Source organism: Montipora capricornis, chromosome 8 (assembly GCF_036669925.1).
Source record: "Montipora capricornis isolate CH-2021 chromosome 8, ASM3666992v2, whole genome shotgun sequence".
Lineage (NCBI taxonomy): Eukaryota > Metazoa > Cnidaria > Anthozoa > Scleractinia > Acroporidae > Montipora > Montipora capricornis.
In genome coordinates, this window is record NC_090890.1 from 35,987,037 (window position 1) to 36,008,012 (window position 20,976).

At 38.4% G+C, this 20,976-nt stretch overlaps 2 protein-coding genes across 2 annotated transcripts in view; one reads left to right on the forward strand and one right to left on the reverse strand.

Moving 5' to 3' along the window:
* Positions 1 to 7,904, reverse strand: LOC138014405 (uncharacterized). Its single transcript, XM_068861465.1, has 7 exons — positions 7,763 to 7,904; positions 6,889 to 7,288; positions 5,044 to 5,276; positions 4,073 to 4,173; positions 3,528 to 3,578; positions 2,211 to 2,327; positions 1 to 1,492 (listed from the first exon to the last, which is right to left on the reverse strand). Exons 1-7 carry the CDS (start codon positions 7,794 to 7,796, stop codon positions 743 to 745), a joined length of 1,686 nt encoding a protein of 561 aa, XP_068717566.1. The 5' UTR covers positions 7,797 to 7,904; the 3' UTR covers positions 1 to 742.
* The window catches only part of LOC138014404 (formin-binding protein 4-like), a 23,879-nt gene continuing 10,767 nt past the window's right edge, over positions 7,865 to 20,976 (forward strand). Inside the window, exons 1-12 of the mRNA XM_068861463.1 lie at positions 7,865 to 7,974; positions 9,771 to 9,916; positions 10,390 to 10,440; positions 12,047 to 12,091; positions 12,302 to 12,435; positions 13,238 to 13,400; positions 14,196 to 14,444; positions 15,983 to 16,261; positions 17,047 to 17,247; positions 18,052 to 18,095; positions 19,124 to 19,228; positions 19,527 to 19,660. Of these exons, the coding sequence (XP_068717564.1) occupies positions 9,817 to 9,916; positions 10,390 to 10,440; positions 12,047 to 12,091; positions 12,302 to 12,435; positions 13,238 to 13,400; positions 14,196 to 14,444; positions 15,983 to 16,261; positions 17,047 to 17,247; positions 18,052 to 18,095; positions 19,124 to 19,228; positions 19,527 to 19,660 (1,505 nt within the window). The 5' untranslated portion in view covers positions 7,865 to 7,974; positions 9,771 to 9,816. The remainder of the gene's footprint in view (positions 7,975 to 9,770; positions 9,917 to 10,389; positions 10,441 to 12,046; positions 12,092 to 12,301; positions 12,436 to 13,237; positions 13,401 to 14,195; positions 14,445 to 15,982; positions 16,262 to 17,046; positions 17,248 to 18,051; positions 18,096 to 19,123; positions 19,229 to 19,526; positions 19,661 to 20,976) is intronic.

Here is a 20,976-nt window from a genome sequence, read left to right on the forward strand (position 1 = left end):
TTATAGGTAATAACTTTAAATTTTACTAAAAGGCTAAGTCTTTGAGAAATAGTAACATCTTGAGTTGCAAAAATAAACTTATATACATCGACAATCATTCCATGAATACCGAGTGCCGGGTGAAATTTTAACTCTTCCATATGAGAATAACGTGAGATGCAGGTTCCTAGCTAGAGTAAAATATATCCATGACAGACTACATAGCCTGCCAAGAAGACGAGTCGATATAGTGAGTTTTTACAAACTACGATTGCGATTCAGGAGCTGCCTGTGCTACGAGAAGAACAGCTTCTTTTTCTCCTCAAATTTTAAATCTACCGGCACTTTCACAGCTCTGTGAGACTTTGACATCAGGCGGCGTTCTTTGTTTTTCGTCAAATTTGGAAATATACATGCAATGCAAACGTTGTGTCAAGCATCGAATGGGTGGCATTCGGTTCCCTGATAATATAACCATTTGAAATATAATCCAAATATTGCCATCCCCCCCCCCCCCCCCCATGAACCTTTCTGACATTACCATGACATTCCACCGACCACCTGCAAATGAGAATCTAGACAAAATCAAGGGAAGAGATGGAACCACATATACGGCACACCAAATTTCCTACTTACTAAAGGAATGTCCTTGCCAAACTGTAATGGCTGGCTTTCAGTTAAATTAAGATCTTGTATATCCTTTCACGAAATTCCCTGATTGACAAAATGACCACGGAATCCCTGAAATAGTTCTTGACACTATCTAGTCTTCATCACTCGAACTCTGACCCGCAGTTCCAGCCAAGAAACACCCTAAACCCATGCTTCGTTTCCCAAGACCAAATCCCGCGCAAGCAAGGTCCCTACAGGGATCAATAACTTTAAAGTCTCCGCTTTGTCTCTCTATTTTCAACTCGTTCCTCTGAGTATACCTGAACGGCAAGAGCGAAGCTCTTTGAGTAGCTAAATTTGATCGCATGGGGCCTTCCCTCTTGAGAAATAAATTTTTGTCTGTCCTATAAAGAACGCCTTTTTCTACGAAACCGTTAGTTAATGAGTGAAGTGTTCTGGAACCAAACGGAGATAGCTGACCAGATCCATTTGTAACTTCGGCGGTCTTTGCGCCACAACTATTGCCTAAATGAACACCGTTTTCGATCTTTTTAGGTTCAGTTCTTTCCTGTGCAGCATTGTCTTTCTCGTCCACAACACCATCGCTTGTTTTTTCCATAGTTTTGGCGATCTCTACGGACGTGTTTCCAACATTAACCTTCAAGGTCGAGGCGTGGTCCTTCCATTTCTCTTTAGCTCTACTCATGATGGCGTCCATCGAATCGGACCACCCTAAAAGGCTAACAAGTTTTTTGACTCCATCGACAACATCTCCTTGCTGAACAATATCATTGGATCTCCTTTCCCAGCGCCGAGAAAAAGGTCCTACGATCTCTCTGTTCAGAAGAAGGCGAGGTGTGGAACGATCTACGGTATTTGCTATTCCGGCAAAGGGCTCAACCTAGAAATGAAAACACAATGCTAAATCATACGTTAACTTGGTCACGGATAAACAACATTACTGACTTCTTTTTAAAAAAATTCTCAATTTGAGTTCAAAGATGAACGAAAAAGGAATTTATTTTACTGTTACAGGTCTCATTTTTTTCTTAACACGTTTGAAAATGACAACATTAATGACTTTCACGTCTACGACAGCGACGGAAACTTCACCTCAAAATAGAACTGTGCGCTACCGCAAGCTTTTCGCGATTTCCCGATCGTTTACGTCGTACAACGTGGGAAAAGAATCCTAAAAACAAATTGGTTCGAGAGGATTCAAATTAAAAATAGGGAAATTTGGTGATTACACGTCGCTGTTGAACAAGGTACCGTATAACTTGACGCTATCCATTATACGAGGGGGGGCTACATCCGCTAGCGGATTTAGTACAAATTCTCTAGGACACCAGTCTTAAATTATGCTAAGGCTAACGTTTCAAAGACCCCAGGAAGGGGGGGGGGGGGGGGAGATAAAACGACCTTCCAAACGTTTCAGGAATGAAAAACAATTCATGAAACTGAGAACCTCAGCCTAAGCTGCTCTTTAAACATGTTTTCGAGACCAGCAAAAGTAAAATGATTACAAAGATCATTACACGGTGAGATGCAAATACAAGAGGAAAGAGACTAATTCTGGAAGAGAAGCAATCTTAATAGAAATAAATCGAAGTCATTACCTCTAATGACGTTCCCATGATCACAAGTAGATCACACTTTGGAAAGTCTACAATGTATGAGTAAAATCTCTTGGGCAGGTCCTCGCCAAAGAACACAATGTCTGGCTTGATAACACCCTGAAAAAACAAAACAAAACATTCCTTTTGTCCCTAATAGCTCCAATATTATTTAAGACGTTTTTCAGATAACGCTATATTTTCTGTCTAGATTCCACGTTCCCCAGTCTCTTTTCAGTAATAAGGGGATTTCAGAGATTTTTGCGGCGAAGACGCAACGTCAACGGAAGCTTACTTACTAGAAATAAACAGTTATAATTAGCATATACCACACAGGTGAGTAGTGGTTACCGCGCATTCTGAATCAATGGCTAGGTCAGAGACGAATAGCAAGTAGTATTCACCTCTGAGCAAACGGAGGGAAACAAAATTGCTTCTCGCTTCGCTTCGGTTACCGAGGCGCAAATTCTATCGATAATGAGGCTGATTAATAAACTTGTCATGATTGAGTAGTAGATACTAAAACAATAATTCTTCATCTCGGTGTCCGGTGAATAATAACATCGGAGCTGAGGTGGATGACTAATGTTAGAAAGAGGATCACAGTGAAATTAGCAACTTGTTAAGTTGCAAAATATGTATCATATGACATTTAATATACACTCTCTTTCATTCGTGCACTTCCTACGGCATCTTTGGCAACTCACAAGTTATTCATTTTTCTATGATGATCTCTCTATAATCAATCAGCTTTATGATCATCAAAACATGTTCCTTTTGTAATGGCACAGATAACTAATTAATGAATTTAATGCCACTTCATGCGTTGCTTGTGCTTATACTTGTCTCTCGAGTGAAAACCAGCTTTTCTGAGTGATTCAGAGCAGAGGGACAAAAATATTTGTCATTGACGTCATATATGTATCAGTCCTTTCGTAGATTAGACATGTTATCAGACCCAATTTCAGCATCACAGGTTATGCCTACATCAAAAAGTATCCTTTGCCACATGAAAAGAGCTTATAATGTACATTCAGGCTATGTGCATGGTCTCAGGTTATCTTGGAAATGCCATGCGCTCTTCTAGGCCACAATATGCCAAATGTACTTCAATTATTTATTGTAAATTTTACGAATTTAGCTTGAGTTGGCCACTAGGTAAAGGTTCAAAGATTCAATAAAAATTGACCAATCAATCAATTTTTCCATCCATACATCCATACATCCATCCCTCCATATGAGCTTATGATATCACCAAAATGAACATATAAGCCAGCTTATTGCATAAGACATTTAAAACAGCAAAACCATTACACTTACAGTGCATCTTGCGCTGGAGCACTTCGGAATATCTCCTTTCATAATGGTTTTCTGTGTGTTGAAGACAAATTTGAATATTACATTCTTTGCATTTCTTAGTGCAATAGCAAGCCACAGTCGAGCTATGCTACCCAAAATCAGTATTTACAAACATCAGGACTGATAGATGTAATGTGAGATCTACTCAGGTATTTACAATGGAAAGCCATAATTTAAAATCACGTACAATCAGAATTGTGTATCTGACTTGAGACTATTATATGGTAGGTAAGTTAATAATATTTGTATGTATGGTAAATTGATTAACTCATTAACACAAGCAAAATCATCAGGCGGGGAAGGGTTAGAGGGGACAGTTTTTGACTGGACCCAGACGTTGTTAATCCTTTCACACCTATTTATTGTTCACCTACTCAGAAAGTAAAATCATCTGGCATGTGACAGAGTAAAATCTTTAGGTGTCCCTGTCATCAGATGGGGGTAGATTAATATTAATAATTACTGTATTAGCATTACATATAAATTACAAAATGGAGTTAACTCACTTTTATTTGTTCACCATCGTAGCTCTTGTGACATCTTATACATGACGCTGTTGAGAATGTCCCATGAGCCTCCACAAGCTTGGCCGCTGGTATGTCTGCCACTTATCGGATTAAAAAAAAAGAACATTTTTATTGGGTGCAATGAAATGCACTTTACAACAATGAGCAAGGAAAGAGCCTCCTTTCTCACACGCTTTTACATCAATGTGGTAATGTACTTTGAATCACAACTTTTGTAAATAAAATTAACATTATTACTGAAACTAAAAAAAAAATACGTATAAGATTGACTTTTGTTATTAAATTTATGAGAAAAACTAACGCAGAGAGATTTCAACGTTTCGATGACATCCTGTCATCATTATCAAGAAAATGAGGAAAAAATTTTTGAAGAAAATTTACATAAGTAAGTAGTCAAAAAAAAAACAATTTTCTTGATAATGATGACAGGATGTCATCGAAACGTCGAAATCTCTCCGCGTTAGTTTTTCTCATAAATATAAAAAAAAAAATCACTAAAGAAAAAACAAGACATTTTTCTTGACATTTTTTCTTTGTGGGAGGCGTGGTGGCCACATGGTCAGTGTGCTTGACTCCGGATCGAGTGGTCCGGGTTCGGGTCCTGACCGGGGACATTGTGTTGTGTTCTTAGGCAAGACACTTTACTCTCACGGTGCCTCTCTCCACCCAGGTGTATAAATGGGTGCCAGCGAAAATGCTGGGGGTAACCCTGCGATGGACTTAAGCATCCCATCCAGGGGGGGGGAATAGAAATACTCCTAGTTCCTTCATGCTACAGAACCTGCCAACCTGGTGGGCCTTCTAGGCTTGTAGTGGACTTTACTTAGTCTAGTACCTTTTACCTTACATTTTTTCTTTACATTACATTTGCTTACTAAACTTCAGGACTCTATCTTCAGAATCTACATCAAAATGATACGGGAAGGAGAATTTCCATTTAACAAACTTACATCTTTCCAAGCCATCAATATTTTGTGTGTACATTCTCAACAGCAGACCTTTGTCATGAAGCAATTTCACAAAGTAATGCACATAGTTTGGTTGGTAGTTTCCTGGATACAAACTCTTTGCCAAGCAGAAGAATGGCCTTGGGTCGTACCAAAAGTAATCCACATCAAAAATGGCAGAAGGTTCTGGGATTTTGTACTGCTGTAAGTTGTCATAAAGGCCAGTTCCTGGTGTTCTGCATAAAAAAATAAACCCCAAATGCCATAATTATTGTTATCTGATGGTGAGAAGGTGACATTGAGAGAATCGATTGAAAAAGTGAGTACAGGGTGTACGAGTGTAAAATAAGTTGCTCCTACGACTACTGCATACGTGCCAACTCTCCCGGATTATCCGGGAGTCCCGGATACGGAACGAATCTCCCGGTCTCCCGTACAGGTCATTAAATCTCCCAGATAAAAACGACTTTAAACCTTTCACAGACGTTTCTCCATTCATTCAAATTGCATCCCCAAGTTTTAAAAAAATCGATTTTTTCAAACTCCTTTCTTTGTTTCTTAATGCATTTCTTCATCTCTGAGTTTCAAATACATGTTAATAGAACTAAACAAAATGACTTCCTTTAGCTATCATAGCCATATAACTGATTGTTTGATTGGATCTCCGATTAACCAATTAAAATTCTTGACATAAGTACCCTGTTTTCTCGCAAATTCACAATGGCAGCAGAACATTCTTGTATTCTGAAGGAGCTGCTGGGGGATGGGTGGGTGTGTTTAGGGGGTGGGGGAGGGGAGGGGGAGTGGGTAGGTTGATCGAGGGGGGAGGGGTGGGGAGAACAGATGGAAAAAAATCTCCAGATTTTAGATCTCCATAGGTTGGCACCTTTGCTACTGGTCCCTGCAAGCCAGTTAAAACCAGCCAAAAGCCCCCACAGGAGGTAGCTGTATAAACAAGTAAGTGGAAATATGGGAGAACAAGGGGTGCATAGGATTTGCCTTCAGTTACATTATAATATCTGCATTCACCCAACACAAACACTTTTCATCACTACAAGGCTTTATCAATAATTATTAAATTCTCAACCTGGGATAATGCAATTCTCGTGCTCTGATTGGTTCACTCAACCTCGGTTATCAGCTCATATACCTTGGTTTGACCTTATATGGTAAATGATTGATCTAAGTGTTGCCAAGCTAAAAGTTTTTTCGCCGGAAAGCGAAATTTCTCTCTGAAGAAAGCAAAAAAAAAATTTTTTCTGGACAGCTGGGTTAAATTCTGACGTTTAGAAGTATGCGAAAAGGTAAGAAATGTTTTTGTGATGAGCCTGCGTCTGTCTGACCATAAGGTGTTACACGACATCACATCGGTTCTCATCAAGTTTTTTTCGATTTCGCTCGGATTTACTCGCTTTTTTCGCTCTCTAAACTTTTGGAGTTTAAAGGAATTTAATAAAACAATTATTCCATTCGCACTTGTTGGATATGAGACTGGTTATAGCCAACTCGGCGCTATGCGGCTCGTTGGCTATTTACCATCTCATATCCAACGTGCGCTCATGGAATAATTGTTAAATAACCTAAAATCAGATGATGTGGCTAGTCCGTGGTGTAAGCCTGCACAAAATGTCCCAAGTGCCTTCTTGTGACAGTACATTTTCAGTTCTTTGGTACAATTGTCAACTTAATACTATGCTAACTATGAAACTTCTGTAACCCTGTTAGCTCTGTGACTCTGTTATCTTTGTAACTCTGTGACCCCCAAGCCCGCACAAAACATCTAGTACCCGATGATGTCATTATAGGTTGTTCACATAGTTAAACAATCCATTTTTCTGCTTATTTTACCTGAAGTCAGGTATACCACTGGGAGTACTGATCCCAGCGCCAGCCATAACAATAATGTTCTTGCATCTTTCTGTCTTGATAAGATCCACAATATCCTCCACTGACTTCACAGCGTTAGTACCAAGTCCACGTACATGATTCAACTTGGGTTTCCTTGGCGACGTGCTCTTAGATCGCAGAGGTGGATGAGGTGTGGGGGCCAATGAAATCTTGCGAAATGACGAAACCAATCCAGCAACTGACTGGTTTGCAGCCAATGGGGCAGGCTTTTGCTTAGAGCGTTGTTTACGTGGGCTCATTGTCCTTAGCGATGAGGTGCTCGAAGACTTCCGCACTGTTGTTTTACTAGGTGATGCCAATGGCAATCGTTGAGACTTTGTGGATCGCATTATAATGGCCGCTACAATCATTTTAATCACATTTCGCAAAAAAATGAAGAGTAAAAAAAATAAGCGTACTGGAGCCCATGGAATGACCTAAAAGCACTTTAAAATCCCAAAAGATAAACAAATCAGAATTACAGAGTTATATTATTGATTATAAATCAATCCCAAATGCAAGGATTACGTAGCTTTGATCAGTCATTGCTTTTCAAACTAGATGAAAGCACCGCTGACTAATTGAGGTTCTTATTACTCCTTGACGTTTTGCTCATTTAGCAATGAAAAGTAAGTCATGAAAGTCATTAGAAAGTTAAATATTCCCAATTCGCTGTCACCAAGGAAGTCAAGTTATGTTTACAAACGAATGACAACTAAATCCGTGTTGGATTTGAGCTTGATCTCATTTACAGATTGAATAATCTTACTTCACTACACAGATGAGAATCAAACGCACATTAATCAAACCGGCGATAAAACTAACAAATTATTACCTGTCCGTAAGAAAAATGCGTCGGCAGCAGCCATCACACAAACAAATTAACGCGAATAGCACTGGACACTAGAGATTAATTTGATTATTTTGCCGCTGGCTTGCGTGAGCCTGTCACATCGACCTTCTTCATCCCACCATGTTTTTCCAACCTGCGTGTAAGGAATTAAGATTAAAATCAAGCCTCTTTGGCGGACTTCAGCCATAGAAAAGGTAGTATAGCTTTGGATAGGTCCTAAGGGCATTGAAGGCCAATTTGATGTTATCCATTGTTTTAATTCTCAAGCGTTTAACTCAACCTCTCTCCATTTGCACATTCCAATTGCAATCGGTCATGTTCATTCGCAAATAGTTTCAATTTCTATCGCATGCCTTATTATACTGCATAAATATCTAAGGTTTTCCAGATTGATAGTGCATCGAATATTGTTAAGAAGAAATGATTTGGACTAAGTATGATTATCATATAGTCAGTAGAAATTACTGGACGTTCAAATAAATGTCTTAATTTTAAAGTAAGTGAATTGAAAGCGCTGTTCTAAAATGTTGGCAAAGTTTTCAGATACTGGTACTTGAATTCTGTAAAATTTTCTGTATTTCTGATTGCATTTCAAGGCCCACCTTCAACTGACAGGCTTTTTGACCATTTGTTTTGTTATGGAAATTTGCATTGCTTATTGTAGCGATCTGTGGGAGGCGCGGTGGCCTCATGGTTAGAGTGCTCAACTCCGGATCGAGTGGTCCGGGTTCGGGGCCTGGCCGGGGACATTGTGTTGTGTTCTTGGGCAAGACACTTTACTCCCACGGTGCCTCTCTCCATCCAGGTGAATAAATGGGTACCGGCGTAATGCTGGGGGTAACCCTGCGGTGGACTAGCATCCCATCCAGGCGGAAGTAGAAATTCTCCTAGTCGCTTCATGCTAATGAAACCGGAGATAAGTATCGGCCTAATTGGCCTTCTGGCTCGTAAGCAGATTATTTTACTTTTATCATAGCGATCTAATTGAGCAAATTTCAGCTTTGGTGGAATTTTCATAATATGAAAATTGTTCTGCAGCATGCAATGCCTGTCGAATGAAGGTGGGCCTTTAACAGAAGCATGAGAAATCTTATGTTACATGGTTGCTCTTACCTTGATTCATCCATTATTACTAATTTCTTAAGGCGATATTCTGTGCACATGGCAGTTTATCTTAAACGTCCCTTGGAGTTCACAAAGATGAAACTGAAAGACTTGATATTTGCAGCTGCTAAAGCCAAGGCAACCATTTTACCCCATTTATACCACGCTACATTCTCAGCATGTTAACACTGCAGATCTTTGGCATGGGTTTTGGAATTTTTGTAAAGAATGATAATATTACTATATGAAACACTTGGAGTATCTCCAATGTAGAATTTGCATAATATGCACTTAGACAGGTATTAATTTTGAAGACCTGCCAAAGTGTTTTGTCCAGCTGGGATTTAAACCTATGACTGTTCTCCTTTGCCTGACAGGCTGGTATCTTCTGCCATTTAGCTGAAATGATAGGGTTCCAACAATACACCAGTGCACCAGTGAATCGCGATATTTTTTGCCAAAATACAAATATCAATATTTAAATAAATAAGCAACATCTTGCGATATTATTATTATGATTATTTGTGAACATTCAGAAATCACTCCTTAAGGTGCAAAAATAACTCTTTTGTAGCTATTTTTTAAACACAGAGGAAAGAGAATTCCATTCTTGCTTCGTATAGCTTCCGATCTGACACATATTTTCAAGATGCGTACATTGCGTTAATTGTCAGCTGACAAAATCTTGTGCACCCACGGATGAAACATGCTGTTCATTGGAAAATGTCTTCCCGTTGTACATAATTATTTATTTAATGATGTATCGAGATATGTATAGTATCGTGGCACCTGTATCGAGATGTGTTTCTTACTGATAGTAAAATAATGTATGGTTGTAGCCCTATGAAATGAAGATGCTTAATATTGTTTCTTTTTTCTTTTATAGTACAGTGCAATGGTTTGTCGGTAATTCTGGCAGTACTCTTTGAGGCATGGGTCGAAGAGCCAAGGATAAACAGCTTGTTGCTCAAGCTTCCCGAAGGCGAACTGTTCTGCAAATAGACAGAGTTTCTAGAAGAGAGACTGCGGAAGGTACGTAATTATTGTGGAACATCTTTGAAGCAAAAAAAAAAATTATGAATAGAATTAATGTCTGTATTTGAAGTGCAGGGTGAAGCGATCCTCGCTCTTAACTTGATAATTTAAGCAATTGTCACTTTATAGACAACTGAGACATTCAATTTGCAATTTGCAACCATGGACAGCCAATTTGCCACTATGTTGAAAATTTTCTTGTCCGTGTCTTTTCGTATTCCGGAGGAGGAGTGGTATTCTTGTCACTAGCAGTATTCCTATCCCTACATATTTTTGATACAGTTTCCAAGATATTTCCATATTTTGGCACAACCCCTTTTAAAACTCAGTGAATGTACATTGTACACAACCTGAAGCCTCTGAAAGTGCATTATCAGTCAATCATACATGCTGTACATGTTCTCTGGTCTGTAAGCTGATTAATCAGCAGAAATGTGAAGTTATTCCATGGTTTCTGTCTTTGATTTTAGTTCCAAGTAGTAGTGGACAAACAAGAGCCATAAATCCCACCAGCATCACAGGTAATATCAGTCAACCATCTATAGTTACTTGTAGGGGTTCAGTAAGGGCTGGCCACCAGGCCAAATTGACTATTATCTGTACGCAATATTTTTGTCACAACTTTGCCAGGCTGTTTCCATTATGTCTGCTTACTTTATTACATAAAAAATGTTTAAAGTGCTGGGCTGCCAAACCCTAAAGACCTCAACCCTGAAAAAACTCTTAATGTAAATGAAAATTCTGTCGAGTCCAGGGTTATAATAGTGGACAAAGAGCAGGGTTCTCCCTAGTTTTCAGCGCAACTGGTAAGGGACCTTTTCAAACCGGTAAAGCATTTGTTTAATGTTGGACGTTCTGCAAAGGATAAGTGACTTCTGAGCATTTGCAGGCGGTAATAAGTGCTCTTACAAGCGGTAAATTTTACCGGTTACCGCCTGATAAGGAGAACCCTGAAAGAGTCTTTATATTAGCCATGAGCTGGATTACCTGTTATTGTTTAAAGTGGCACTACATATATGATAAAGAAAATCACATCCTTTTTTACCTCTGAAACACTAAGTGACCCAAGTTTTAAGCCTTAATTTCAAAAAGACATTTTGGGATTTTCCTATTTCCTATTTACTAACTTCAAATTCTTGTGAGGGCTGGATTGAGGAGAAAATGACGTCAAGAACTCACTAGTTTAAGAATGCAATGTATTTGTATGCGACTGAATTAATATACAGTATGGGTGGGAGTTTCAGGCTTTCAGAACTCTTGTTTGCATACATAATAAACTGTGTTTGCACGCTGAAATTTTAAGCTATTGTGTGAATGATGTTACTTTTCACTAAATCCAACCTTCTGAGGTCCAGTCGGTCAGTTTTAAACGTGAGTATCGGTGGACCGTGAAATCCAAAACAAGTTTACACTCAAAGTAAATGGCCTTTGGATAAAAATCAAAGCTCAAAATTTTGCCGGACAAGTGTTAAGCAAAGACACTTTAAAATCTGCAGAAAAATGTAAGTGATTTTTAATCACAGTACCTTTAAGTGCCATCTGTTAGTACAGAATCTGTCTTACCTGACTGTTGGTCTTTGAAAGAAACTTTGTTTTCGCCCGTTGAGGTACAAAACCATCTTTTTAGACTCAAAACAAAAAATGTAGTCAATGGCCTGAGGTAAAAACACTATCATGCATTTTCAGCTTAATAATATTTGGCTCTTGGATACCTAGGGTAACCGGTAGTATATAATTTGTAGAATTGTGCTTTTCATTCCTTTCTATAACTTTTAGTATTTATTTATTTTATATGATAATTAACAATTATTCCATGAGCACGCATTGGATATGAGATGATAGATAGCCAACGAGGGGCGTAGCGCCGAGTTGGCTATAATCATCTCATATCCAACAAGCACGAGTGGAATAATTGTTCTATCAAAAACACCCCCAAAATATACAAAACTAGACTACAATAAAAATAAAAAGGCTCAAACAACATGCATATGCTTGCCGTGTTTGTAGATCATGGTATGATGGCTCATAACCCATGAGAACTCTCGAATTGCATTATCCAATGATCCAGTTTTTAATAATGTTGTATATGCTTTCAATATTTGGTTTTGTTTTATTTTTTGTCTCCAGGGATTGGTTTACTTGGCTCCTATGGTGACCATAGTGATGACGAAGGTAGAATTTTGTTTATCATAATTATGGACTTAAAAATTTGTACAAATGAACATCAGTTATTCTTTGTGCAAAGGGGGGCCTCAACAAGTGAGTCCTCAGATTAATATTTCATTGTACTGTATCAAGCGATGGAGTTGCCCATAGAGTATTTTTCTAAGCTCCAAAGTATTACCGTCCAGTAACTATTTTAAGCTGTTATTGAATTTGCAGAAGGAGAGGGAGATTGTGAAGGGTCTATAGATCAAAATGGAGCTCCAGTGCTGGGAGAAGAATCTACTGTTGCCAGTACATCATCAACTGGACCTCATTCTGAAATTGATGCCAAACTTGCTGACTTCTTTAATGTAAGGAAATTATGAGAACGATAGTTTTTAATGAATAACTGCAAGTCTAGAGAGATGTGATCACAAAATTAATGTTCTATTGCTGCTACGAACCTTAATCCCAGAAGTGTGCTTTTGTCATTTAGCACAAGAGCAGTCTAAATATAAATTATTTTGTTCAAAACAGATATTTCCTAAAACATTAGATTAACAACTGAGTTTCAAATTGGACGTTGGGTGCCTACCTTCCACTATTGACAGCCAGCTCCTAGAAGAAGATTGCTCCTATTGCTGGCAAATCCTGGCAACCCAGCTATGAGCCCCCATTCAGCATGGGAGAGAAGGCAGCACCCATCACACTGACAAAATCAGTGGGAAAGGAGAGGGCAGGGAGCAAAAACGCCAATAACTAGGCCCAAAGCACAAGATGCCAAAACTTAGATTCCTCAACCTGCTCAAAAGTGCATGTACATGTTTCAAAAAAACAGTGATGCTCCCCATTTGCTAACTCCATTTAATTGCATTTAACTGCATTTTATAAGTCATAATAAGAATTGACTCGTAATCAATCTCGATTTTCGCATTTTGTTACAACTGCCCTGCCACTAATTTAAAACAAACAAACAAACAAACAATTATGATATTCTTGTTGTTCTACTATTAAGCAAACATCAAAATGATCGATGGTGGCTGATCATATTAATATAATAATTATTAAATTCGTGACAAGCATAGCCTTCTGTCTTTCTAGTGTGATTTTGTCTGAAATATCAGTACTGTATGCAATGTAATATGCAATATGCACTGTTTTATATGCAATCAGGAAATTGCGTCAATGGATGCTGATACAACAACTGTGACAGATGAGAGAGATAGGAACAGACTGGCGGAAGAAGCTGTAAGTTCCACAACAGAAGAGGAGCTTCCGGTGACATCAGTTGCAGAAGGTGGTTATGAGCAAGGGGAAGATTACACTGGGAATGAAGGTACAGTAACCATAACTAAGATTTATTATAAGTAATCAAAATGTTTTTTAAAAAAAATAAGGAAAATGAATTTTACACTCAGGGCTTGAAATTAAAGAAAAAATGCAGTCGCAATTTTGCAACAAGATTCAAAAATTCACTCACAAGTTCGCAAAATCGTTGCACTGCATTGTAGCCCACAATACTTGTGTGTAGAGAAACCACTGATAATGGTGAATGATTGAAGGAATGGAGTTGTGCACATTACATTGCCGCTAAATTATGCTACAATTACGCTTCTTCAGATTGAAAGAAAATTCACGGCCAGACACAATTTAATAATTTTGTCATTTCTTTATTTTAGCAATTTAAGTAGCAGCAAAGTGGCAACTGCTAACCCTTTTGTTTCGATAGAGCGAAGTTGAAAACAAGTCGCAAATTTGCGACTTCTCCAGATATATTAGTTGTAAAGGGAAAACATTTATTTGCAAATGCGAGTGTATTGGTTGCAATTTCGAGCCCTGTGCTGGCGGTGTCTGGTTGCTTCTGTCAACCCTAGAGGTAGGGGCATTGATGTGTTTATCTACATGCATGGTGATGGTCACCATGGCAATGATATTTTGTTGTGATGCTGTCAGTGATGACAAAAATGTCATGTTGCTTGACGCTGGCATCGAGATGCAGGGTACAGGATCTTGGCATATGAAGAAAGGCTTTTTGTGGGTTTGTTCCACCTTCCACCACTTATCCAACCAATAATGATGATGATGTTGATGATAGTTTTGGGGGTTACTCAGCATCTGAATATATTCGCAGGCGATATGTATCCGTGGCAGGCATGCCTTGATGAAACCACCAACTGCTATTACTACTGGAATGTTGAAACAAATGAAGTCCAGTGGGAGCCACCTCAACAATTACTAGCTGTGACTGATACACAAACTACAGATAGTAACCAAGACATTGATGGAGCAGACAACAGTGAATATTACAAAGAAAAGGAAGAAGAGGAAGTATATGAAGAGAAAGTGTATCAAGGAGATGAGAACTTTGATACTAATAAAGGTATAAAATAATTTGACTCTCGGTAAATTAGATGAAAATTAATAGGAGCAGAAGATCTATATGCAGGAGTATTTACAGCGGTAAGTGGTTATAAACCATATAAAGAGTGGATTCAAATTTTGAATCTGACTTCTTAATGAACTTTTTTATATATTTTGTAGGTTAATTGGTCATTCTACTGTATAATTTGGCTCAGACAGATTACTAACAAATTAAAATAACAGGAGTTATAATAATACCGTAAACGTCCATGTATAAGCCGCACTTTTTTTCACAAAATTGAAGCCATAAATCAAGGGTGCGGCTTATCCATGGATACATCTGTGTTTGGAGTTTTAAAAAACCTAATTAATATTCATACAACTTCTTAAGATCTCAGTAAAGAAACATAAAAGAAACTGAGAGCATGTTGCTGTTGTTCATTGACTTTTTAATGAGTGGTGGCTCCAAAAGGAGCTGTTTGTGTCTTCGAGTGTTTATCGGCGAATCTTGCTCTCCAAGAGTTCTTTCAAGCGATTAATTTTCGCTTTTCTCGAACAAGTAAACACCAACATACAAGGAATCTCAATTCCTCCGCACAGCTGTTTGCAGTGACGTCTTCGGCCAGTCACTTCCACGCATATCTTTCCGCCACGTGCGATAAAATACCACAAAATTCGAGAGTACTCGCGAGGTAAATGGCCGACTGTTTCGTTGTCCTTGACCACCTTCTCGGCAAATTTGTCGACTGCATTATCAAGCTCCTGTTCTACATGAAATGTTTTGCCTATTGGGGGTACATCTTTATAGACGTGGTCATGATACCCAGGCCTTGGCCTTGGCCCAGGCCCAGACTCCTCCCCACATTTAAAGCTTGGCTACTAAGCACTCGTTCGTTTTGTTTCAATATCGAAGGAATTTCAACTTTATGGTGAAACCTTGATTGTTTGTCCTTGTTGGTTTATAGCAATAGAACGTTACTGGAACTTCAAATTTTATTGTATTACATTTTTTTCCAAAATCTGCGCTTCTAAATTGGGGGTGTGGCTTATCTACGGATGCAGCTTGTACATGGACGTTTACGGTAATAATAGTTATTTTTATTATTAGAGCAGTTTTCAATTGACTGTCGAAAGTAATTAGCGAATTGCTTTGGTTTTACATTACTTCACTCAGTGATCATTGGTTCAAAGTTCTTGTGCCATTTTTTCAACCAATCAGAAGTAAAACCAAAACCAATCATGGCTCGCACGTGCACATTTTCCTGCGCTTTGTGTCAGCTTCATGTAATTACTTCGAGTTTTGATTGGTTTACTGGAAATGTCTCTGTCCTTTTTGATTGGCCAAAGTAATTTCTTTTGTTTTGGTTTTATGACACTCGATTGAGAATACTCTAATTGGTAAACTTGGCTTAGCCAATATTTTTACAGAGAGGCATATTAGATGCAATCAGGGAATATGGTAACTTTATAAAGTAGACCTGTAGAGTCTCAAATATAGAGCAGAGCCCAGAGACAACCCTTTTCATACATGCAAATAAATTTCATGTCTTTTCCTAGATATGGACAGTGAGGAAAAACAGGATAATGCATCTGAAAGTGATGGCAAAGAAGCAAACTCAAAAAGCAGCAGCGATAACGAACTGGATGGCTTTGAGTTGGTTGATTCTTGGGAGGATCAAGGTCAAGAGGAAGCTGAAGTTCCCGCTGACAAGAAGGCATCCACAAGAAAGTCCGAAGTGGGTGTCAGCGATGAAGAGGTCCCAGCAAAAAAGCCGAAACTTGTGGAAGCAGAATCTGATGATTCAGATGACGACTTTGCCGCTCAACTTTTGGAAGGTCAGGAAGAACATATTCTGTGATAGTTTCACATTGATGGAAATAACTGTTGGCCATATTTGAGACCAAAATTTGAGATTGTCCTATCAGTTTTAGATTTTTCTTAGTTTTATACACATGATGTCCGAACGATAATATGATTGCTCTGATTTTTGTAATCTATTGATGTTCTCTAAGTTTTAAAAAAACCAAATTGCTCTGTATAAATCACCTTCAAAGTCCAATAACAGGGGCTGCAGAGTACGTTTGAAAGTTGGGGGAGGGGGGCTAGGTTTTGTTATGGATCACGGAAGTGTCATGGGAGGGGTGAGCGGTTTAGGAGAAAACAACACCACAGGAAAAAAATTGGGTGGCTCTACCCCCCTCCCACCTCCCTCTCCATGTGAAATATTCACTTTTGGCCCTTTAAGGTACATTTTTTATGCCAATGCATTTCTGATAAAATTTGCTGTGTGTGCAGTCAAAACAGTGATTTGAGGGGGCTTACATGTACGTCCTGAAAAGTGCAAAAAGTAATTATTTCCTGGACTGGTTTTATAAGATATAGCACTTCAGGGGTGTCATTTAGGGTGGGGACACATACATGTATCTGCACAATACACTTTTATCCCTGGTCAAGAGACAATGAAAACAGGGAAAGGAATGTCCTCATTTTAAATGTATAACTTGCTACGCCTCCTATCAGGCACATGCCAACAATGTTTATCCAAGGTTTGAAGACACAAAAACATCACTTGTCACATTTCTGGTTCCAGCCCTCTGTGATTGTACCTTCCTCATTACAGATACATATGAGAAAGGAAAGCAGGATGTTGTCAGTGATCAAATCATGGACTTGTCTGAAGAGAACAATGAGAAAATTGAGACGAAAGACAAGCAGAAAGATGAGGAGACAGATGCAGACAAACCTCTGCTACCCCCTGAAGTATTTAAACATCTTAAAAAAGCTGAAACAGGAGAGAGAAAGGAGGAAAAACCAGTGATAGGTAGGAAATCTAAAGAAATAAGCAACAAAGTATAGGATTTGGCTCTTAACTCTTTATTTTTCTGTTGGGTCACAATCTTCCTGTGCATGTGTAAGATTTCATTTTCCATTATATTATTATAGTTTTTCCTTCTTGCACTGTATTTGCTCTGACTTAAATTACCAGTGATCGCTTTGTATTGAGTCATGCGGTATGCTATAGTTTTTTTTACTGGTGGAAGACTTCTCTAGTGGGAACTAAAACTTTGGACCATTTGATTTAGAGCCGATTGGGATGGCCATGATCACTAGGGATCCAGAATTGCCATTGTGCGGCCACATGATGGTCCTGGGGAACGTTTACTGTTTTCATTGCACAAAATAGCTGGTTTGTATTATGTGATGTGGAAGCACATCTTGCTTGGCTAATTTCCACTAAGTTTTATTAAAGAAAGATACGACACATTGTAAATGTTGTTAAATAATTTTGAGTGAACGTACAAGCCATCTATTTACCTATCAGTACGAATTGCAACTTGTTTTAGATGTGAACAACTACGGTATTACACAAGTGTAGTACTTTGCCATATCATTGGATATTTTAACATAAACAGGACATGTACAATACTGTAAACTTTTCTGGAAAAGTTGGATAAAGAAGCCTGGAATGAAGTGTAAGCTCCTTGTAGCTTTCTGAAGTCTTTTGTTGTAGAAGTGCTCTTGCAAGCATGAGAGAGAATACTGAAAAATTATAATGTTCCTGAATGCACAGTTTCTCTTCAATGGCTGATGATTGTTTTTTGATGTACATGTAATTTGTTCTCAGATGAACAGGAACCAAAATATGATGCCATTGAGGAGGATTACAGGGTAAGATCTATGTGTTGTATTTCAAATTTTTCTTGATTTCTTTGCATAATTTCATTATGATAATCATGATCAGAGACAGAGGAAAAAAAACTGAACTGGTTTGAAAAAGTTAAAACAAAGATTTAAGCCATAAAAAACACAACCAAATTGAAGAAACTTTGAATGAATTGTAGTTGGATTTGGCACAGAATTTACATGTAAGTTCACTGTCAACATTTATTTTATGTCTTTGGTAGAATCAAGAAATTCTTACAGCAAGAGTCGTGGTACACAATAAAACCAATGTTTTTGGACACACAGTCTCTATTAGAGCAACGCTAAAACTTAACGAGAGGGTTTGTTGGCCAGCCAGGCCACTTTTATCCTGCTTGCAGGCTGTAGACGTATCAGACGCCATGTTGGAATTAAGCTCGTGGGATAGGTCTGGGCTGGATGATCTTCCCACTTCCGCCCATCCAATATGGCGGCCAAATACAAATTACAGCCTGCAAGCAGGCTAGGCCACTTTCTTTGATTTCATGGTTGCCAGGGACATAATTAAGTGGCCCTGGATTACCATAAGTTGAATTTACATGAATGCCTGTCTCAAGGATTTTAAAACGAGAGCAAAGCTTTTTTGGTGAGGCTGTCCAGAGTCGTGTGGTTACAGAAAAATCAAAATGGCATCTCTTTATGGATCGCTCATCTCGGAATTCTTAATGGTTAATATTCCTCTTTGAATTTTCCACTTAAAAACTAAACGGTTGCAGAAATTTAAGTTGGGGAAAAGAATTGAAATATAGCCAAATTAAACAACTTGTTACTTTATTTTTATTTCAACTTTGCTCTTTGCAATATTATATTGGCTGAACTCTTTGGTATTGTAGTCACATATTGGAACCTCAATTTTGAGTTGACCTGGTACGCCAAGTCTTAGCCCTGCTCCCTCTGGAACCGTGGTGATATTAATGCTAGTTTTTATGTTTTTGTTGATGTCAAAATGTTTATTTTGAAGTGTCTGAATAAACTTTATTTTTGTTAATTTTCAGATGCAGATAATGGAGTTAACATCAGTTCTCAGCAATAAGCTAGATTTTTTGGAGGTTTCTCGCAAGGGCGTGTCTAGCTTAAAGGTTCTTCTCATTGAAGTAGAGGTGAGTACTGGTAACATTTTAAAACGGCTCTGTACCCAATACTTGAAAAGAATGCTCCAGATGAAAATAACGATTTTTTGTTTTACCCTGGTTATCACAGTTGTCGAAAGAAGAGATATTCTCACGTTTTGTTTTCTTGTATTTTCACGATTGTCAAGTAGGAAAGACCACGTAACATGTCCTCTTTCGCTTGAGTGTTACTACATGTACTACTTCACGTCACTGACCACTGCTCCTTCACAAGTCACGGTTTCATTCACTGGTACTAAAAATAGGTATTTTCTTTCCTTTTTCGCAGACAAGGATCAGTGACTGGAGAGAAGGTGCACTGGACAGTCGTCACTTCATTCACAAACTCTGCGAAGCAGACAAACAGCTCAAGCAGTATGAAGAGTCGGCTGCACCCCCTGGCTGGACGTGCCATTGGGACAGGTACTGTATCAGTCTTGTGTTTTGCCAGGGGGGATAATCTTGCCTGTTTCGAGACTCGGGCAAAATGAACTGTCCACTTGGATACAAACCTCAGAGGTAGTGCTGTTTTCAAGTTGTCTGAGTGATTAGTGGATTCTTTGCAAGTGTTTGAAATTGCATCATCACAATCTCTTAGGCAGCCCAGTTGTTTGTTTACATTGTCTGAAAAATTATGCAAAGAAAATTCTTGTATTAATGCCTGTGGATGTGTTGTGGTTGTGTGTGCGTGTGTCTGTAATTTTCCATCTTTTTTTATGGAGAATCAAGTAAATGAGCTTTGCTTCTATTAAAATTTCCTCATCATTGTTATTTTTTTCTTTGTATTAAATAGCTTTTTGTTCTTGAAAACATGTGAAAAAAAAAACATTTCAAAATTCAAATTCAGATTTTAAAACTTGTTTCGGGCAGCAAACAGTAAGTTTCAGTTCCACAGTGTTTTGTTCCTTTAAGGCGCATATCTTGCCTCTAAGCTCTTGTGGCATTCTTTCGTCCTCTTCGAACTAACTCATTAAGTTGCAGCGAAAGTAAAAAATATGAATGTAACATTTTACTCGCACTATCCTTCTCAGCACATTCATTTCCACAGTTTAAGTTGCCATACTACCTCGATCAAACGCCCCTACGTTTTTGGGATTTTGTTCACGGATTTAGCTGCAGCATTATGTGACGGCAGCGCAAATTTCCCTTTCGTAAACGGTCGTTGCCATTTCTCAGAACGGTCGTTGCCATTTGAAACGGTCGATGCCATTTACAACGGTCGACTACACACTTCACTTCAAAGAAAATTAAAAGAAACAAACAAAGAAAAAATATTAACAAAAATTAAGACAAAAAAGAACAATTATAAAAGAAAAACTGGAGAAAAAAAGAGTCCGAAAATTTCAAGACTCGAACTCGGGTTCTTAGCCCTCACCCTAAACAGAACTTTAACCCGAACCCTAACTCATATGTCCAGCGAGACAAAACTCCCAGTAACCGCATTCTTTTGAGTTCTTAGACCTAATGAGTGTAATTCAGAGCTAAAAAATGGCATCGACCGTTTCAAATGGCAACGACTGTTTGCGAAAGGGAAATAAGCGACGGCAGCACTAATAACAAACCATAATATTTCACCAAAACTTTAAGCGGAAAAAACAGTTGTTTTGGAATAATAATATTATTCACGGGCCTGTTTGGCGAACTCGAGAATACACGCTGTTTAAGAAAGAGTATTAACGATTGTATGCAATATAATGCCGTTTAGAATTCTTCGTTATATCTGTAGCGTTCATTTGAAA